This window comes from Rhea americana, unplaced genomic scaffold (genome assembly GCF_003343005.1).
Source record: "Rhea americana isolate MKP2758 unplaced genomic scaffold, rheAme1 scaffold_557, whole genome shotgun sequence".
NCBI classification, from domain to species: domain Eukaryota; kingdom Metazoa; phylum Chordata; class Aves; order Rheiformes; family Rheidae; genus Rhea; species Rhea americana.
The window spans coordinates 31,675-50,061 of NW_028186709.1; the positions used below are offsets into that span (position 1 = coordinate 31,675).

At 51.7% G+C, this 18,387-nt stretch overlaps 2 protein-coding genes across 2 annotated transcripts in view; both read right to left on the bottom strand.

The window, feature by feature from the left end:
• The window catches only part of LOC146587880 (uncharacterized), a 5,118-nt gene extending 2,629 nt beyond the window's left edge, over window positions 1-2,489 (bottom strand). The window contains exon 1 of the mRNA XM_085318859.1: window positions 2,418-2,489. Within this exon, the coding sequence (XP_085174985.1) occupies window positions 2,418-2,489 (72 nt within the window). The remainder of the gene's footprint in view (window positions 1-2,417) is intronic.
• A 4,187-nt stretch (window positions 2,490-6,676) lies between these two features.
• Window positions 6,677-17,525, bottom strand: UBQLN4 (ubiquilin 4). The gene is made up of 11 exons (XM_085318860.1): window positions 17,481-17,525; window positions 16,549-16,700; window positions 13,824-14,029; window positions 13,206-13,468; window positions 11,763-11,921; window positions 10,811-11,036; window positions 10,308-10,447; window positions 9,762-9,845; window positions 9,184-9,299; window positions 8,378-8,555; window positions 6,677-7,897 (listed from the first exon to the last, which is right to left on the bottom strand). The coding sequence occupies exons 1-11, from the start codon at window positions 17,523-17,525 to the stop codon at window positions 7,745-7,747; spliced, it is 1,722 nt and encodes a 573-aa protein (XP_085174986.1). The 3' UTR covers window positions 6,677-7,744.
• Window positions 17,526-18,387: the final 862 nt, after the last annotated feature.

The following is an 18,387-nucleotide window of genomic DNA, read 5'->3' on the forward strand; positions in this document are numbered from 1 at the left end:
GGCCGGGGCCGCCGCTCGTTCCCGGCAACCACCACGTGCCGCCAGCGGCGGCGGCACTGCGCAGGCGCACACGCAGCGGGGCGGGGCCCTGCGCACGCGCACATGGGAGGGGGCGGAGCTAAGGCGGGGGCGGAGCTAAGGCGGGGGCGGAGCTAAGGCGGGGGAGGTTGGGGGCGGAACCCCGCGCATGCGCAGAGTGGCGGGGAGCGGCCGCGCTGTGCCGCGCTCCGCGCGGGTGCGGACCCACGCGGAGGGGTGCGTGGGGTGCACACCCCCTGCTAGAGGTGCAGTGCTTGCGCACACGCCTGCAGCCAGCTGTGCGTGGCATTGCACACGCACACTCACACACCTGTGTTTTGCACTGGGCCCCCACGCTGCTGCGCGCTGCACTGTGCACGGACACGCACACGCTGCGCGCTGTGTAAACACACACGTACTCAGCCAGCTATGCGCGGCATTGCACACGTACACACACTGCCAGCTCTGCAGAGCATGCAGGCGTGCAGCCTGCTGGCTGTGCCTCGTGTGCACGCGCACGCCGCCCCATGCTTCACACTGGGCCTGTGCACTGCTAGCCGTGCGCACAGTTGTGCACATGCAAAGCAAGGCATTGCACACACGCTGGCAATTGCGTATTGCACAGACGCACACGAAGTGCCAGCTGGGCAATACATTGCATTGCACGCACCCACATGCTGCTGGCTAGGTGTTGCGTTGTGCAGACATGCTGCCAGCTGGGTGTTGCTTTGTGCACACCCGCACGCTGCCACCTGGCACTACCGCAGCACCGTGCACGTGCTCCTAGCTGGGCATTACACAAACGCACACAGCGCCTGCTGTGCGTTGCATTGCACACACACTGCCAGCCCTGCATTACACGCACATACTGTTATCTGCTCATCGCATGCACACACCAACTGCTTCCTCCGCAATTGCACACCACGCACAGCTGCTGCTGGCAGCATGTTTTGCACGCATACCACTGCTGCTCCATGCAGCATGTGCATGCGAGGGGCTGCCATGTCCAGAAGGTTGTGTGCGTGCAGGACACAGGCAGACCTTGCCACCAGCTCGCTGTTACTGTGGAAACCATTGCACAGCGCTTGGCCCTGGCAGCCTGAAGCTGTTTGTTTTTCCCAGGAGCTGCGGGTTGGGGCCGAATGCTGAGCTGCTGCGAGGGCTGTAACTGCACAAGGCGCCCAAAGGCAGAGCCTTGGGGCAAGTGCCCTTAACTGGTGCAAATCAGTGCACGGCAGCGCTCCAGCTCTGCGGAGTTGCAGTCCCCGCACTCGCTTGCGCGAGCCAAACCCTGGCCTCTGCTTCCAGCTGCACCTTTTAGTTCTGCACTAACATCTCTTCTTACAGACCCCTGTCCCAGCAGGAGGCCTCCGGACCCTGGCCTCACYGGCACGTCCCCGAAAGCCTTAGTGGCCTCGGTGGCACAAGCACACTGCCACGTGCCCTCCCCTGAGCGGCGTCCAGCCCCGTCCCCAGGCTGCCACTCAAAGCTGTCACCAAGGCCAGCCTATTCCCCCGGCAGCCTCGCTATAAGACTCCCCTCCGGCTGCCCAGCCTCTCGCAGCCGCTCGGCTCCCTCAGAGCGGGCGGCACCCCGGGGTGCAGTGCCCGCCTCTGGGCGCCTGGACATGCCACCTCCTTTTCCAGGGGGTTCAGCCCTGTGGATGCTGCGGGGCTCCCAGCGCCAGGTGGACAGAGAGGAAAGGGGTAAGTGGCAGCAAGAAGCTTGGCAGCATCATGGGTGGCCAGTCTCGTGGGCAGCCCGTCTGTCTGTCCACCCACGGGACAGTGCACGGAGCTGGGCAATGCACCCGGGTTGCACACACTCGCACACACGCCTGTAATGCAGGGCATCCGCAAAGCCGGGCTTCCTAAAGCGGGAGGAGGATGCRCTAGCACACGTGCGTGCCCGTGTGTGCGTGCATTTGTGCGTGCACGTGGGCKTGCACACCCAAAAGGCTCGGTCGCGGGGCCCCGGCTCTCTGCGCTGCGCTCCAGCCAGGCGCGAGGAACCCGGAGCTGCAGCAAGTTGAGTTTGCATCGCTGCTCTGCTTGCAAAAGGGGGAAGGGGGTGACCCACGGCTCGCGGGAGCTCGCTCCATCCCTCGCGCTGCTGCCGAGGGCACCCACGGCATTTTGYCCCCCGACAAACGGCAAAACGCTCCCAGGGAGCGGCACAAGACCAGTTCTTGTGGCCGCCCCACTCCCAGCGAGCGCCTGCTCTTATCTCCGGCGCCGAATCCGTGGGGGCAGCGGCCTTGACTGCTCCATATTTCACTGCCATCTGCTCTGTCCGCCAGGATGAAAAAAGCCGCCGTAACCTTCGCGGAGGAGCCGAGTCCCCGCTGGAGGAGGCAGAGCGTGCCGGGCGCTCCCGGGGCACCGCCACGGCACGGCACTCTGGAGAACGCGCGCAGGAGCCGGACCCCGGCGTCCCGGCGACGATGCTCCCCGAAACGGCCATCCCGCATCGCTTCCCACGGGGACCGGACTCGGCGTCTCTCTGCTTGCAAAGCTCGGGGGGGGGGATCAAGCTCCGGAGGAGCCTGTTTTCCCGCAGCTGTTGCCTCAGCAACGGGAAGAGGCCAAGGGCTCCGGGCAGGCGACGGCGGCGCCGTCCTCCCGGCTCCGCAACGAGAGCGGCGAGGGGGGGGTCCGAACACGGACCCGGAGCGGAGCGGGCCGGGGACGCGAGTGGCTCCAGAAGGAGCTGCCCCCCGCCGGGACGGGAGCGGGGCGCAACCTGCCCGCGGGCGCCCCGGCTCCCGCCCTCCGTTTCTCTCCCACCAGGTACCTCCCGTGCAGCTCCCTGGCCGACGGCTCTCCTCGCTCCTGGGTCGATCTGGAAGACTCGTGATTTTGTTGTTTTTGGCGTCAAGGGAAGCAAACAACAAATCCCRGTCTCCTCACTGCCCCAGGACCTGCCTCCGAGGCTGCCAGCCTCCCGGGACGCCGCGGCAAGCACGTCCGAGGGCCTGCAGCCCCGGGAAACGCTGCCTGGGGGCAGCTGTGGGGAGCAAGAGAACATCCAGGTGTTACAGAATTCCAAAAATAATCTCAGAGCAGCATTAACRCAGGCTGAATCGCAACGCTGGCAGGTCTGCGATGTGTAATTCAGCCTGGGCTCAGCCCAGCGTCTCCTTACTCCTCCCAGGGCCGAGCACGGAGGATGCTCCAGCAGTCCAACCCAACACACACACGTGTGCACGTGTGTACATACCCCCCCTGCCAAGCCATCCCCACCCCGCGATCTCCTAACTCCCGGGAGCTTTCCCCATCGACCCTATTCCCCCTCCCTCACAGCTCGTTCAGAAGTTATTAACTTTAACGGAGTTATTTTGAACTAGCACCAGCAAAATCAGGGCAATTCACTCCAGCCCAGGCACCAGCGTGGCGGCTGAGGGGACGCAGGGACTGAGCCTGTGTTAACGGCCAGGCACTTGCAGCAGAGTCTTTAGTAATAAAATAACRTTTTCTTGAAGGTCATTTAAATGCGTGTTTTCTGCAACATCTCTCYCCTCTACACTTAGAGGTCTGGTTACAAGGATCAAAGCATTACACTCGGGTATCGGGGGAGCAGCATGGGGAATAAAGTGCAAGCAAGTCCCTTATAGCAGGAATCTCTCCCAGTCAGTCAGGTGGATTCATCACTACCTGCTGAGGAAATTGCTCCTTCCATTATATTTTAAAGGAATTAATTCTGTTTACCAGAGAAAAGCGAGAGGAAACAGTCAGTAAGAAACAACTTTGGGCAGGTCCTCTGGGAAAGGGAGATGAAACCGTTAGAAAGTGCAACTGTTCATCTAAAAGGGGGCTTTTGAATAGCACATTACTGAGGATTAGGGAAAGCTCTCGAGGGGCTTAAGGTTTCGCTGAAAAGCTCCTTTCTCGCCAGCATTCAGAGCCGCCTCTTCCTCGCAGGCCTCGGCCGACCAARGGTCAGCCAGCGCCGGGCTGCCGGCGAGAGCGGGTCTGCAAGGGCCCGGACCCCCGGGACCATAACTCACATTTCCGACGAACGGGACCGGGTCGGACGCACCCAAAGGAAAGGCAACAAACTCACCCGAATTCATTCTGCCAGGTCAAATTTATTAAAAGCAAAAGCACCCGCAGTGGCATCGCCCCAGGGGTCTCCCTGCCCGCCCCAGCCCACCTGACCGAAGCCCGACTGCAGTGGGGACAGGCAGAGCGGGATGTTTTCCTGCTCCCCAAGGAGGGGGGGAAGGACCAGAGCTTCTGTTAAGGCAGCTACRGGGAAGAGCCTGCAAAACCCACCAAGGAAGCAAGCGCTCCAAACAACCTTGGGGGCATTAACGCTGCAAGGTCCGCGGGGGCCGAGGCAGCGTTTCCCTGAACTCTTCCCCTTCCCGGCAGCGGCTGCTCCCCTCCGCGCGGCTCCAGCCCCAGCTGCAAAGCCGGGAACACAGACCCGGCCGTGCTGGAGGCAGGCTGCTCCGAACAAGCGAAGYGGGGCACCCCCGAGCAGCGAGGCGGAGAGCGTGGAGGGCGGCAGCGTTGCCAGATTACCCGGAGGAAGCCAGAGAGCTGGTAGATGAACATCAGGTGCAAACAGAGGCTGCACACCGAGATAGCAGGCTGCCCCGTTATCTTTATTTTAGCACCTTGGCTGGTGGGCTGGCAGCAGGTGAGGAAYGATCTCAAACCAGCACTAGAGCAGGCGCTGCAGACATGGGGAGACAAGAGAAATATGCTTTCCTGCTTAAATGAACAGAGACACTGCACACTGAACAGCCTGGGAAGACCGAGCCCTTCCTCCTCCTCTCTTCTACCCCAGATAGATGATGATCGTTACCCCCTGCTGCAGGAAGCACTTATTCAAGAACAGCTTCCGCAGGCTCACCAGGGTCCAGAGCTCTCTGGAAAAAAAAAAAAAAAAAACAACTTTGCAAGTATTTCTACATGAAACATATTATTTCTCCTCAATAATTCATAGCACCTTGCCAACACTTTCAGCCCTCCACCGTGCAGGTTATTCTAGCTGGTTTTACTCCCAGGCACAAACCAAAGGGCTTCTGCACAGCTCAGTTCCAGCCCCTCTCCGAGGTTAGGCAGGGATAAGCCGAGGCAGCAGAGACCCGCAGCAACRGAGGAAGCTGCGAGTAAACACCATCGCTTCAGCATCACCCTTCAACTCTGCTCAACCTGCAGGTCCACGCCGAGACAGAGCCTGCACCGAGCTGACGCTTGGTGACATTGGGGAGGGAGCTGAAAGGGCTATGACAACCTGCARTCACGGGGCTTTGAGTTCAAGCAGAGAAGGGAACAGGCCAGCCGGCTGTACCAAAGAATTTAGCAGTGAAGAAGTCACACACGTAGTCCGTTCATCGGCCTCATGCCAGCACCACAGCTGGATTTTTAGAGGACAATTCCTACCCCTGCAGGCCACTTTCACAGGTTAGATAGTGAGATAAAAGGGCGTCTTTTCCTCATGAATTTTGGGCTTCTTTTGCTTTGGAAAGAGGTTCAAATGCAGAGCACAGCACTATCACAAAGGTGGGTCTTGCAACTGGTTACACAGTCGCCACTCCCTGCGATCCTCAGCACCAACTCTCCTTCCAGCTGCCTCTTCTCCCTTTCGCTGCCTCTTCTCCCTTTTGCTTACCTGGTTACCCCATCCGCTGTCCTCAACTCCTGCGAGCACATTCTTTGCAAGAGCTGGCTTGCATGCAGAAACAGCTTCTGCAAAAACAGTCGGAGCTCACTGCAGACAGAGGATGTCCTGCAGATCTAAGAGATCACTATTTACTCAGATTACCCAAATTTAGCTACAAAGGGGCTGATTAGCAGCATCAGGAAAGAGCTCTAACCCCCACTAGTCTGATCAGAAACTCCAGTGACATCCCATCCTTTCACAACTCTCTGCAAACGCTTTACATGCTTGGGGAGGGGTTGCAAAAAAAACCTCATATACACGTCCATAGCCTTCAAGGCAGACAAGATTGAACTYAGGCCTTCTAAATCCCCATCTCAAAAAAGTTGTTGTGATGCACATTACACAAGGAGAATTTCCAGCCCACACTCTCCCTCCTCACACATATTCTCAACCAACCGCTGTTCCTCCTACACTTTCCAAGACAACAACACAGAATATTCATAGATGCCATCTCCAGTTCAGAAGCAAGGTGAGTGCAATGGGTTTTACAGGAATACAGAAAGCCCTGGGATCTCTCCCATTCCCTCTCACTTCTCCATATTCTCCTACCAAGGAAAATAAAATCACAGAATATCAACCCCAGCTAATGACAAGTGCCATGCTGACTAAAGAAAAGCAGTGGTCAAATCCACTTTCCACAAGCAGCTGTTAGCACAGGAGCACCAGCAGTCACCCTGTCTTAGTTCATCCTACACACACTTGAAAGTCCTTAATGCAAAGGAAGCTGCTAGACAGGCATGCTTAGTGCCACATTTTGGGCAAGCCCTCAGCAGCATTTCTAAGTGTCAGAAAGGTTTCCGGACACAAAAAGGAAGGAAGCCCAAAAAGGTGGGCAGAAGGTTGCCCAACACCCCACATTATCTACAAGAGGAAATCGGGTAGTGGTGGGGGGGGAAATGGGACAAGACAAGTTAATCACAAGTAACTAGGGGAACTCAATCAGCTCAAATGCAGCAATCAAGGAAGATACATGGAGCGCAGGAAGACGGATGGTTGTGCGCATTTATTTTTCTTTGATAAAAATGGTATGCAAATTACACAGCCATGGAGGCTCTTGGGAAAATATCACCCTGCTGGTCCTTGAGAAGGGTTCTCGGAGAGTAGTGACATTCAAACACATCAAAATGGTATGGAGGAGAGGTGAAGAGAGATTGATAATGGGTCTAAACTGGGAAGAACATGAAAACTTCAACATTTTCCAGTGGAGAAAAAAAGATCTGTTAACTTATTTTTCCATTTCCTTTTGCTTTTACACTTCCATAAATGAGTCTGCTGAGCACAACAGTCAAACCTCTGAYACCACTGCATGGAAACTGGATTGCTTGTGCAGAAAGACCTCTTTCAAACTGTTTCTTCCGCACAGCACTTTCAACCTTGGGCTCAAGAACAGCAAGCCTGATCCCTAAAGGCATCTAGGCTCCTACATCATTCYCACAGCATAAAAAGGCCATAATTCAAATGTATTTTTCATGCGCATCAACCCTTTACCAGGAGATTGGACACACACCTGTGTGCAAGGGACACAGGCTGGGCTCATTCAACGGAATATTAAGACAAAGTACATCAGAAATTTCCAAGTCACTTCAATTTTTCTTTTGATCCATTCCCAATAAGATGCTCGGAGAAGTAACCAAAACCAACTTGGCTTAAATTTTAAATATTTGCCTTGAACRAAGTCTAGGGGAGGGAATCATGTACAGTTAAAATCAAGCTACTCAAAACACAATCATTCAGGTAAGTAACTAGAAGTATCGCCTCTACCATCTAGAGAGAAGAAGAGTGTCTGAGACAGAGGGCATATTTAGGAAAAAATACACATCTGAAGTCTCTGTGGCCACGATGAGAACTGGAATCCACATACAAGCCAGTTAAAGAGCATTTCAACATGAAATCTTAACTTAGTAGGAAGGTCAGGGGTTAAGCTGTATCTTTTTGTTTTAAATACATGGACAGCTGTCAGATATGAAAATGATGGTGGGCTTTCTCGAAAGGTCCCCCTGTGCATGTGTATGGATGCGTGTGCTGACGTCTGTGGGGCAGCATGACAAGAGTTTAGGAAGGCTGGGAGCCCAGCAGTCTCTCAATAGCTGCATTGATGTCTCCACCAGTGGCAATAAGCGCCTGGAGGTTGGCCTCACGGTTAATGAAGCCCATGGCGTTCAGCTGCTCCAGCTGTTGTTGGAATCGCACTTCAGGACTCTGCRCCTGTAAAAGGAAAATGACATAAATACCCGAGATTCGGGCAGCAGAGATCACATGCAGTATGTACAGGGCCAGCAACGGTGACTGAGCAGGGACCCCAAATAACTTAAATACTGAAACCCTCCAAGTTCACTTAGTGATGTGACCCCCACTCCAAGTTCCCATGCACTTGGGCAGAGCAGCCMCTCCACACAGCACTAGCCCAAATTCAGTATTTAAGGCAACAGCAGAGCTGGGAGGAGGATCCCTGGCTCTTGATTTGTCCCTGTAACTTAGCTTCAAGTCCGTGCAAAAGCRTGCTCTGTCCCCAAAGAGCCAGCCAACCTGAGACACCAAACCAAGTAAATTTAGCAGAAAGCACTATGGCCAAGAAAAACCTGTTGAGGACCTGCAATCCTAGAGCAGGGTGTGATCAGAAAAGCCTCCAGTTCACCCCAGAGATGCCCCCAGGAGCACATCAGCATGCAGCCAGGCATTACATACTTGAGAGCTTCCTCCAGCCAGCAGCTGGATCATCTGCTGCATGAGCTGCTGTTGAGGGTTACCACCCCCAGCTGGAGAGGCACTGGCCGGCGTCGACGCAGAGGGAACGGGGTTCTCCGGGATTGTGCTTCCTCCTGTAGAGGACGGGGGCATTCGAGGCATGCCGAAGGAACCAAGGCTGCAGAGAAAAGCAGGGTGTGCTTAGAGGCGAGCAGGCACTTCTGGATGTAACCTATCTTGTGAGAGTTACACAGCGCGGGTAACCGGCAGCCTCTGCCAAGCCGGCCCTCGCCAAGCCCCTCGCTACAGGACAGCTTTGTAAACCAAACCGGCTGCATTTGTACCCCAGTCACACACAGTGCTGGGAGTAAGCAATCCTAACAGAGGCACAGGTCTGARAAGAACTGCAAAGTCTGAACGTGACTCACACTGTCAGAGACCAGAAGGCCTGAAGACCGCTGGCAGACCAGTTTGCCCTAACACACCCACCCAGCCTTGTAGCTCTCCATCTTGTACTTCTCCCCAGAGATAAAATTCTTGAGTTAGGCGACACTGAATACCACAGACAAAAGATGACRGGAGGGACCGAACATTTCCCAAATCTTTTTTTTTTGCAGAAAGAAAGGGTCAAGGACTTCCTGCACTAAGTACAAACAAGCAGAAAGTGCTAATTAGAGCTCAAAGGCCTGCAGGCACACACACAAATTCCCAGGACAGAGCTTCTCTGTGAATCAAAAGCTAGTCTGCCTTCTGGTACCAAGCATGTCAGCTCTGCCTGCAGAAACCCACTCTAAAGCACTTATTACCTTGGCACTAGTCCTGGGGCCTCCGTTTGCAGTGTCTGGAGTCCCTGCTGGATCTGGAGGAGCGCCTGCATGGCGCGGGGATTCGTGAGAATGGAGAGGGAGTCTGGGTTCTGCATCTGGGAATRAAAGCAAAAGGGCTCATCTACACAGAGGTACTTGAACAAAGTTTAGATCAGGTTTCTTAGATTAACTAGGTGAATCATATTAGAACTGGGGACACACATCTTCAGAATTGGAGCGATTTTATTTGATTTACTTGAGTGAAGCAGCTGCTCAAGCACAATTAGCTGTCTTAATTTTTGTAAATGCATTACAGGGAGAGGCTGTCCACACTGGGGTTTCATGCAGCTTAACTAGTCTAATTTAAAGTTCACCTTTAGGTAATTTAAATTGCCTTCTCTAAATAAGCTCTTGCTTTCTCTCTCCCCTGTGAAAACCCCTTTCTTCCACAGCCCAAACCACCCAGACCCACACACTTCCTAGCCCACTTGACTATGCAGCCAAGATGCTCCCCTTCGTAGAGAAGATAAAAGAGCTCAGGGGCTGAGAGCAGCAAAGGGCCGGACAGGGGCCTTTACCTGCTGCAGGAAGACAGGGAGCTGAAGGCGTAGCTGTTCCTGAAGCTGTGGATTCCCAGCAAAGAGGGGGACATTTACCATGATCTAGCAAGAGACAGCACATGTAGGTAGGGTCAGAAGGTTGCTGCCATTGGCTGTTACATCCTATGCAACCAGACCACAAACAGCAAGTCGCACGTGCCCATGACTCCCTCCCTGGGATTTCAACATCCTTCCCTGTAAACAGGGGCTGAAATAAGACAGCTCAATCCCTGGCAACAGTGCTGAACAGGGGCTACTGCCCACAGGCAAAGAGGAGGGCCATTCCCACAGCTCTTYGAAAGTCGCCTTCTTTAGTCTGGGGATCTGCTAAGACACAGAGAACTTCTGAAGCCTTAGGACTCAGTACTATGGTTGGCTTCAAGCTATCAAGAGATACAACAGAACTGCCTTTACACTCAGCTCTTAGCTTCCTGCAAAGAGKAACCTCTCCAGCTATGAGCAGACTGGTCTCACAGGTGTCGTGCTCAAGGTCTGATGATAGCAGACATGCTGCAACACTTTTACCTGTGCTGCAAAGTCTGGGTTCTGGGCAAGAGTTTGCATCATGCTCCGCATATAAGGGGCAGAGATCATGTTCTGCATCAGCTGAGGGTTTTCGGAAATCTGCTGCAGGAGTCCTTGCATCTCTGGGCTGTTAAACATGCCTGCAAGGGTAAGGGAAGAGAAGACAAAGGAAAACCCCTTACAAGCCTGAGCACTGCTGCAGCGCCTGAAATGCAACACGACATAGAACAGCAGTGCCTTTACTGGCCAACAGCAAATACAGCTGTGAACAGCTGTGCTTCTTTGCTTGCCACCTCCTACGCTCTTAAGGGCTGCAGGGACATCACTGAGTTCCCAAACTAACCCTCAGATGGGCACACAATGAATAATCCATTTTCACTCTCAATAGGGCTGAGATCATTCATCATCACAAGCATTCAAGTGCCAGAGGGAACCTCCCTCCAAGGAAGTCTAGGTGATCTGTTCAGTCAGTAGTTCCCTCTGTTCCTCTCTTGCTTACATACCAGCCCCAATGCTAGCAGCATTCAGCCCAAAAGGGTTGGATACAGTCGGTGTGCTTTGGGTAGTTGCTGAGCCAGTGCTCCCTTCACTGTTGGGTGCCTGGCTTTGGGAAGCAGGGGGTGTGGGGCTCCAGGGGTTAGGTAACGGCTCTCTGTTTTCCGTCCGCAAAGGCTGAGAGCTTGAGCTGTCAGAATTCCCCGCCAAGGAAGAGAATGGATTGTTGCCAAACTAGAGAAAAAGGAAAAAAAGAAACAACCTTAATCAGTCAGCCCTAAAAGAGAGCTGATGCAGCGTTGGGGTTAGTCTGATACTGAAGAACAGCCTACCCCATTCATCCAGGTCCAGAATTTGCTAAACACATGCCATAATTTGCCTCCTGAGAAATTTGTAATCCGCAACACACCACATTCAGAAAAAGACCAGGCTCAAGAAATGGCCACAGCCCTAAATCTGGCTCCCAAGTACAGGGCTTCAAAATATCCATGTAAAATCAGCACCCGGACATACCAGTAGGTAATGCTAGACTGGAGTATGTCTGCACAGCCTTTTGCAGACAGACCTGCACTCGCTCCTCCTGTGCTCCAAGCCAGCTGGATTCCAGCCAGCTCCAATCCAAAGGCGTCAGGCTTGAGCTAATACAGTAAGCCCTGCCGAGAGTAGAGGGCTGTGCTAACGAAGCTATGGGGCTTTCAGACCAGAGATGGCTGGCATCCAGCCTGCCTGGAGACCAAAAGGAGTGAGGGCAGGTCTGTTCAGATACACCAAACCTTGTAATAAAAACAAACGACTGGTGCAGCACAACACTCTCCTGCTAACAGCTGCACCTATAATCTAGAGAGGGAGGCGATCGACAGTGCTGATTTGAGAAGGCAGGCCCTGCACGTGGGGGCAGGGAAAGATACCCTGTCCATTCTCAGCACACCACTYGGCCCCACTTAGGGGCTGCAGCCCTACCTGCTCCCTGGCTGCGCTAAACATGGGCTCCTGAATGTCCGTATACATCCGGCGCAGGGCGTTGTATCCTCCTGGAATGCTCTCAAGGTTGCTCAAAGCACGGTCCTGGTTCCGCATCATTTCTTGCATCATGGCAGGGTTACGAGCCAATTCCATTGTCTGGGAGGAGGAGGAGGAGGAGGAGGAAAATGTGGAAAGTTTAAGTCTACACACACTGTGGAAGACTGGAGTGGATAGAGAGACTGGTTAGCAGCCCAGTGATATTCTTCTGCTGATCTATTAGTCAAGTACTGAAAGAGTTAAATCTCAGCTCCCAGAAGAAAGAGTATAATTAAACCCGTTTCGCAGCCGGAGAGCAGAGAGATCATTTATCCAAGCAAAGAGAGCCCAGCGATCCTGGCTCCTCCCATCCTTGCTAAGCTTTCTTCCTTTACAACCTCATTTCAGCTGGATGAGATTGTTTCATTTCTAAGCAGTATCAGGACATCCAAACATTTAACACCCATATGTTCCCACTCAAAGTAGATGGAGTGCATTCAAAAACCGAGAAGGTGGAAGACATTGGATCCTTCCTGTTTCAGGAAAAATAAGTAATTCACCATCTCCAGATTTCAGTTGGGTATCCTCTGCACAAAGAACATCCAGATCTGATCTGAAGAGCTGTTCAAGTACAGATCATTTGCAGTTTAGTCCAGCAAGTCTGGAATTTTGGGCATGATGGACACGATCCAAAGAAACATAACTGAGAAGCAGACAAACTAGTCTCACTGAGCAAAAACCTGGAAACACGTCCTGGTAAGCCCTTCTGGGGAAAGGGCAGAGTCCCGTCACTGGCTATTTAATACGTGGGCTCTCAGACTTCCCTTATGCTCCCCTTCTAATAGGCCTGGTATCTTACAAATAGTCAGTTTGCTAGAGAATGGGCTCTCTCTGGTCCAGGATCACAGACAAAATTGAAACTTCAAGGATCCCAGCCTATGACTAGCACTCCCCATTGATATCTGCAGCAAAATATTGTTCATGCAGCCCTGTAGTCTTCATTTAGCAATCTACAAACAGAAGCAGAGGAATAAAGAACTTTTGCACTGGCTTCACTTCACCACAACTGCTTTTGCTCCCATGCCTGAATCAGAACATGGTAGCCTTGTATGCAGTGCACTTAGAAGATCCTAGCATCCTTTTTGCCCAACACATGATGGATTCAACAGTCCTGGAAGGGAGATATGGATTGCAAGCACATGAGCTGAGTAATGACTATTCATATAACTCAAGACCACCATCTGTTTGCAGGGAGCTCACAGCAGAAAGGAAAAGAAAGATCACTAAATTTACTGGATCTGGAATTTACATACAGCCTTTTCAGAACAGACACTGAAGCTAGTCCACAAAGATGCTTCTGGATATGTTTTAAACAGGCCTTGGGCCCCTGGTTTGCTGACTCACCTGCCTCATGAGCTCTGGGTTATTCAGCATGTGGCTTATCTCCGGATTTCGCTCCATGAGCTGCTGCATCTGAGGATTGGCCATGATCATCTGTCTCATGAGGTCAGGGTTGGACATCATGTTCTGCACCAAGGGGTTCTCCATGATCTGAGAGAGCATCTCTGGGTTGGACATCAGCTGCCGCTGCATCTGCTGTTGGAGCTCCATGAAGTTGGCAGAGCCCATCCCAAGGTTGCCCAGCCCAGTGATGCCGCCAAAGCCAGCTGGAGAGGAAACAACACACAGGGAGAGAGGCGTGAGTCAGTAACTGTCGACAGCTGCAAAAAGAGGACAAGTGCATCAACTGAGCTGCACTGCATCCATGCTAACCTAAGGGTGTYCCATTCCTGTGGCAGTCAGCTCTGAGGGAGGATATCCCACACATGTGCTTACAAGTGCTTCACAAAGGGATCTGGTGTTACCCTTAGCAGGGAAATTGAGGCACACTAAAGGAAGCAACTCATGCAAAGTCCACGGCAAGCAACAGAGACAACTGTAGGGGCCCAAGAACCCCAGCTCCTTGCTATAATCCTAGGAAATTCTTCCTTTGGGTAGGACTATCAGCCAGCCGTCACTTACACAGGATGGATGTAGCACTGTTAGGGGCTCCATCTCCAGTACCAGCCATCGTCCCTGACCCGCTGCTCCGTCTGCTGCCGCTCCCTGTGTCAGAACCGGCACTGCTAGATGTGGAAGGCTGAGATGGGGCAGCAGGAGAAGGAGGGGTTGCAGTGGGGGCAGAAGCAGCAGTGGGGGCAGAAGCAGCAGCTGTAGGATCTTGGACCCTGCAAAGAAATCATTAAATTCCTGAGATTCAGGCAAGCTAAGCAGAGTCCTCTGCAAGGGACACAGGACTGCGTGCCCCGCACCAAAGTCTCCTGTCAAGCCTGTCGTCCCAGCAGCAGCCATTCCAGTCTGTACGGACTCACAGCTGTGTCTTCCAGAAGCCTTCCATCTGTTGGAATCTGCCTCCCATCTGATGCATAACAGCCCGTGACATTTTATCCTGGCCTGCACCAAGTGGCTTGACTGGTCTTAGTCTGAATTATATCTAGCTCTTCCTTGAATAGCACTGAACTATTTACCTCAGCTATATCCTTGAGCAATGAGCTTGCTCCAAACAGGAAAATCCTTCTGCTGCTCCCACAGAAACCACAGGAGGYTACAGCAGGGCTACTGCATGGAGGTAAACAAGAAACTGCTTTTCTGCAACTCCTTCCATGCAGTGATTACTAGTATCAGTRCTCCTGGGGGGCAAAACAAGAATTAGCCTTATTCTACAGAGAGGGAAACTGAGGCACAAGGAAGTAATGTCATCTGTCCCATGAAGCTATAAAATGTTTCTGGACAGCTTGGCTATGAACTCACATCTTTGCTCTAGCTGCACTTTATCTGGTAGACCCCTTCCTACCAACACAAGTTGGGGAAAGCTGCTTGTAATTGATATGTACAGTTATTGTACCATAAGCCAGTGTAGCAATAGTACACTATCAGCACTAGCCCTAATACCTGAACAAGTACTTTGAAATCACAGTTCCTCCCCAAGACTCTTGGGGAGGTGGGGAAGAGTGAGGGGGAGAAAGAAAAAGAAAAGGAAAAAAAACAACACCCACACATTTAAAGATACTTTGAAGCATCTGCAGTCACTGCACTGACAATCCTGGGTAAGTGCTGAAGAGCTTTCAAATAAAACTAGACCACAAAATTCACTTTACCTACTTCAAATTAAAAAAAAAATGCTACCAACAAATAACTAAAAAACTATTTGATTTTTTCCCCAATCCAAGAACGATTCCTATTTCTAATTCCCTTTCCTCTTCCTCTTTCACTCTTAAAATAAGACAAGAAAAAGAAACAAAACAAAACCCACTAACCTGAAGGCCCCTATGCATTTTCCAGATTCAACAGACTGCTGCTGAAAGCCAGCAGCCACTGAGAAGGAGGCAAGGCACGTGGAGAAACAAAACAAATAGGAAACTGAACAAAAAATGGAAGAGGAAAGCTGGAGACAGGTCACTTGGTTTTTGTCAGCACAGAAGAAGGCTGTAATGTCTTCGGTAAGCACTTATCAATGACTATTAGGGAATAAAACAAGCAACCCAGGACAGCTTTCTCATTTACTTTTTGAAATGGTTCACAGGTACTGCAGTTTGCTGTGGAGACACTGGTAAACAGCATCAGCCTATCAGGCTACCTGGAGATGCAGAATCCAGTAAAGGGGCCTCCCACAGAAGCTGATAATATACATGCTTGTCTTTTTACAAAGAAAGGAAAGAAACCCACTAATCTTGACTAAGGCTGTAAGGCAGCTCTCCCAGGGGACAGCAGAACTGCACAAAGAGATGCAGCGTTGTTAGTTTACCAGGAGCCCGATCAGGCTGCAGCAGGGAGCCCAAGAAATTGCTACAAAGGGCATTTCAAAATCAACAAGACGTGGCCACATCTGAAATGCAGCAACTATTCCCAAGAACCTTTAACGCCTACCACTCCATTTGACAGCATTTGGAAAAAGCCTAGCCTTGCAGCATCTTTTCAGTGCTGTCATGCTTATATTCCTTTCTGAGGCCAACCTACACGGCACAGACAGACACAAGTGAGTTGTGTCCGAACTGGAAGCTAGACAGGGGTGTGACTACAGTGCTGTATTTGAGCTAACAAACACACTGCTGTACTTCTGTAGTCACATGGCCAGAACTTCCTTGCATTCAGACTTAGACATCTGCACCGATAGTTTCTCTGCAAGTACCACAAGGAAATGACATTGTTCTGTCCTTTGGATAATGTTCTCCTTGCATTGCATGTCTTTCAAAAGTTTACAGTACCTGAAAGACAGCACGAGTGTAAGATTAGATTGCAGCAAGAACTAACAGAGAACAACTGGGTATTGGTTTGAACCGTGGTATGAACTCAGTGAGAACACAACTTCTGATAATGGTCTCATCTTTATTAAAAGGAGGGCAGTATTAAGTTCAAATAGGTTCTTGCAGGAGTGCTAAGTTAYAGACACTCAAAGCACACAAGCTAGATATGATAATTGCATTAGAGAAGACTGCCCCCCCTCAGATACGTGCAAATTCACACAGGTACAAAAACTAGGGAGAAGACAGGCCAAGTGATAAACCCCACAGTTACATGGCAAAGCAGTGGCAGGTCTAAAGTTCTCCTGCCAGATCACCATCACCAGATTCACAAATGTCCCAATGCCAGCACTCAAGTCTGGCACAAGTTAAAGCAGAACACTTCCACCATCATTTAATCACATCAGCAGTTTACCCTCACCCCCCACCATGGAATTATTTCTTACTTCTGTGGAGTCTTAATGACCAAATGCACAGTCAGCCCATCTTTGATCCCATGTTGATTCAAAGTATCTCCATCCTTCAGGATCTTCCCCGCAAAGATCAGAACCAGCTGATCCTGTTTGGCTTTAAATCGCCTGGAAATCTCTTCTTTGAACTGGAAAACAAACAGAGCACTTTTCAGGAAAAGGACYGAAATCAGAAACTTAAAGATAATATTTTGGACATCACATTCCCTATGCAAATGGCATGAGGAACTGGGTGAAGTTCTGAGGGAACATCAGAAGGAGCCCATGCATGTACCAACTCATTCATCAATTGCAGAGCATGTCTGAGGTACTAAAGAAAAAAAAAAGCTCTACACTGCTTAGGAAATGTGGAGTAAATTTCAGAAAGTATAGAGCAATTACCTCAAGATGAGCTGAAGGCTTCCAAAGCAAGATCAAGTGTGCCTCTTAGGTCTAATCCAAAGACACCATTTATCCTCTGAATGATAATTTTTTGTCTCTGCTCACTTGATTTTTTTTCTAAGGAAAGCCCAACTCTCTGATTTAATACAGGACAGAGCTCTATGGAAAAGGGAACAATCCTTTATCAGCCAATAGAAATAAACTAGGTCTTTTCTAATTCCTATTCCTGCGACTATATTCCCTATGAGTATGCTGTACCATACAACAYTGACATCTCTTCATTACTACGTAATGAGGTAGGATTAACACCTGCCAATAAGACTGTCACTGCTAGCTCAGCTAGGGCATTCCCAAGTTGACTTAAGAGGAAAGAGCTGTGTATTTGGAAGCCAGAGACTACAGGAGATTCACATGGAAAAAGCCAGGATGATAAACACCTGTCCTAGATAAGCTTASAGCCTTCGCATTATAACCCTCGAAACCAGTATCTGGGAGAGCTGTCCCAAACCTCMTATTAACCTGCTTACAAAGCTGATCAGTGTTTTCTTTTCAACAGAGCAGTCATTTAACATCCTGCTTATACCAGCAAGCTGACTGGGACAGAGCAGGGGTGTCAGAGAGACCACAGTCCCTGCCTAACCTCACAACCCTGCTCCCCAGGAATCTCAACCAGATCCATCACACTGCAAACTCATGTCCTGAACCCTAGGTAAAAGCACACTGCAAGCCAGGAAGCCAAGAGCGCTGACGATGACACCTTGTCCCAGCAGGAACAGTCACTTCAACAGCGCTTGAACCATTCCCTACAAATCCTACCCCACCTCACGCCAGCCTGGAAATCCCCTTCGGAGGGGCGAACCCTCAAACCCACGTGTGTCAGACATTCCCTTTCCTCTGCTTTGTTCAAGCTTCATCTCAAAGGTGTGAGCAGCCCTCTTCCTCTGCCTGGGGGATCTGCCTCCCCCGAGCCCAGATCCACCCCCAGCCCTCCAAGCCCGCCCGGGAGCCAGCCCGCAGGGACAGAGCCGCCCAGCCGCCTCCTCCTCCTCGGCCAGCCCCACACACGCTTGCCTCCCGCTCTGCCCCCAAAGYCGCTTCTCCCTGTTGCGGCAGCCCTTCCCGTAACAACAGGTTAAAGAATAACCCAGCCCCGGGGCCAGCTCCACCATCCCTCCCCTGCAGCCCAGCCCGCACCCCGAGCGCCGTTCCCCCCCTTCACACACAGATCCCTGCAGGCCCCGAGCCGGTCCCCCCAACCCTTCACACCCCTCTCCCCATAGCCTTCCCCACAGCCACCCCTCCACAGAGCCGTTCCCGCAACACCTCATCCCGCCCTCCCAAATGACCCTCCTCCCCAGCACCCCAAATCTCCCTCCCCACTGTCAGCCCCCAGAAATGCTCCCACACCAGCCCCTTCCCCTCCCTGCCCAGGGC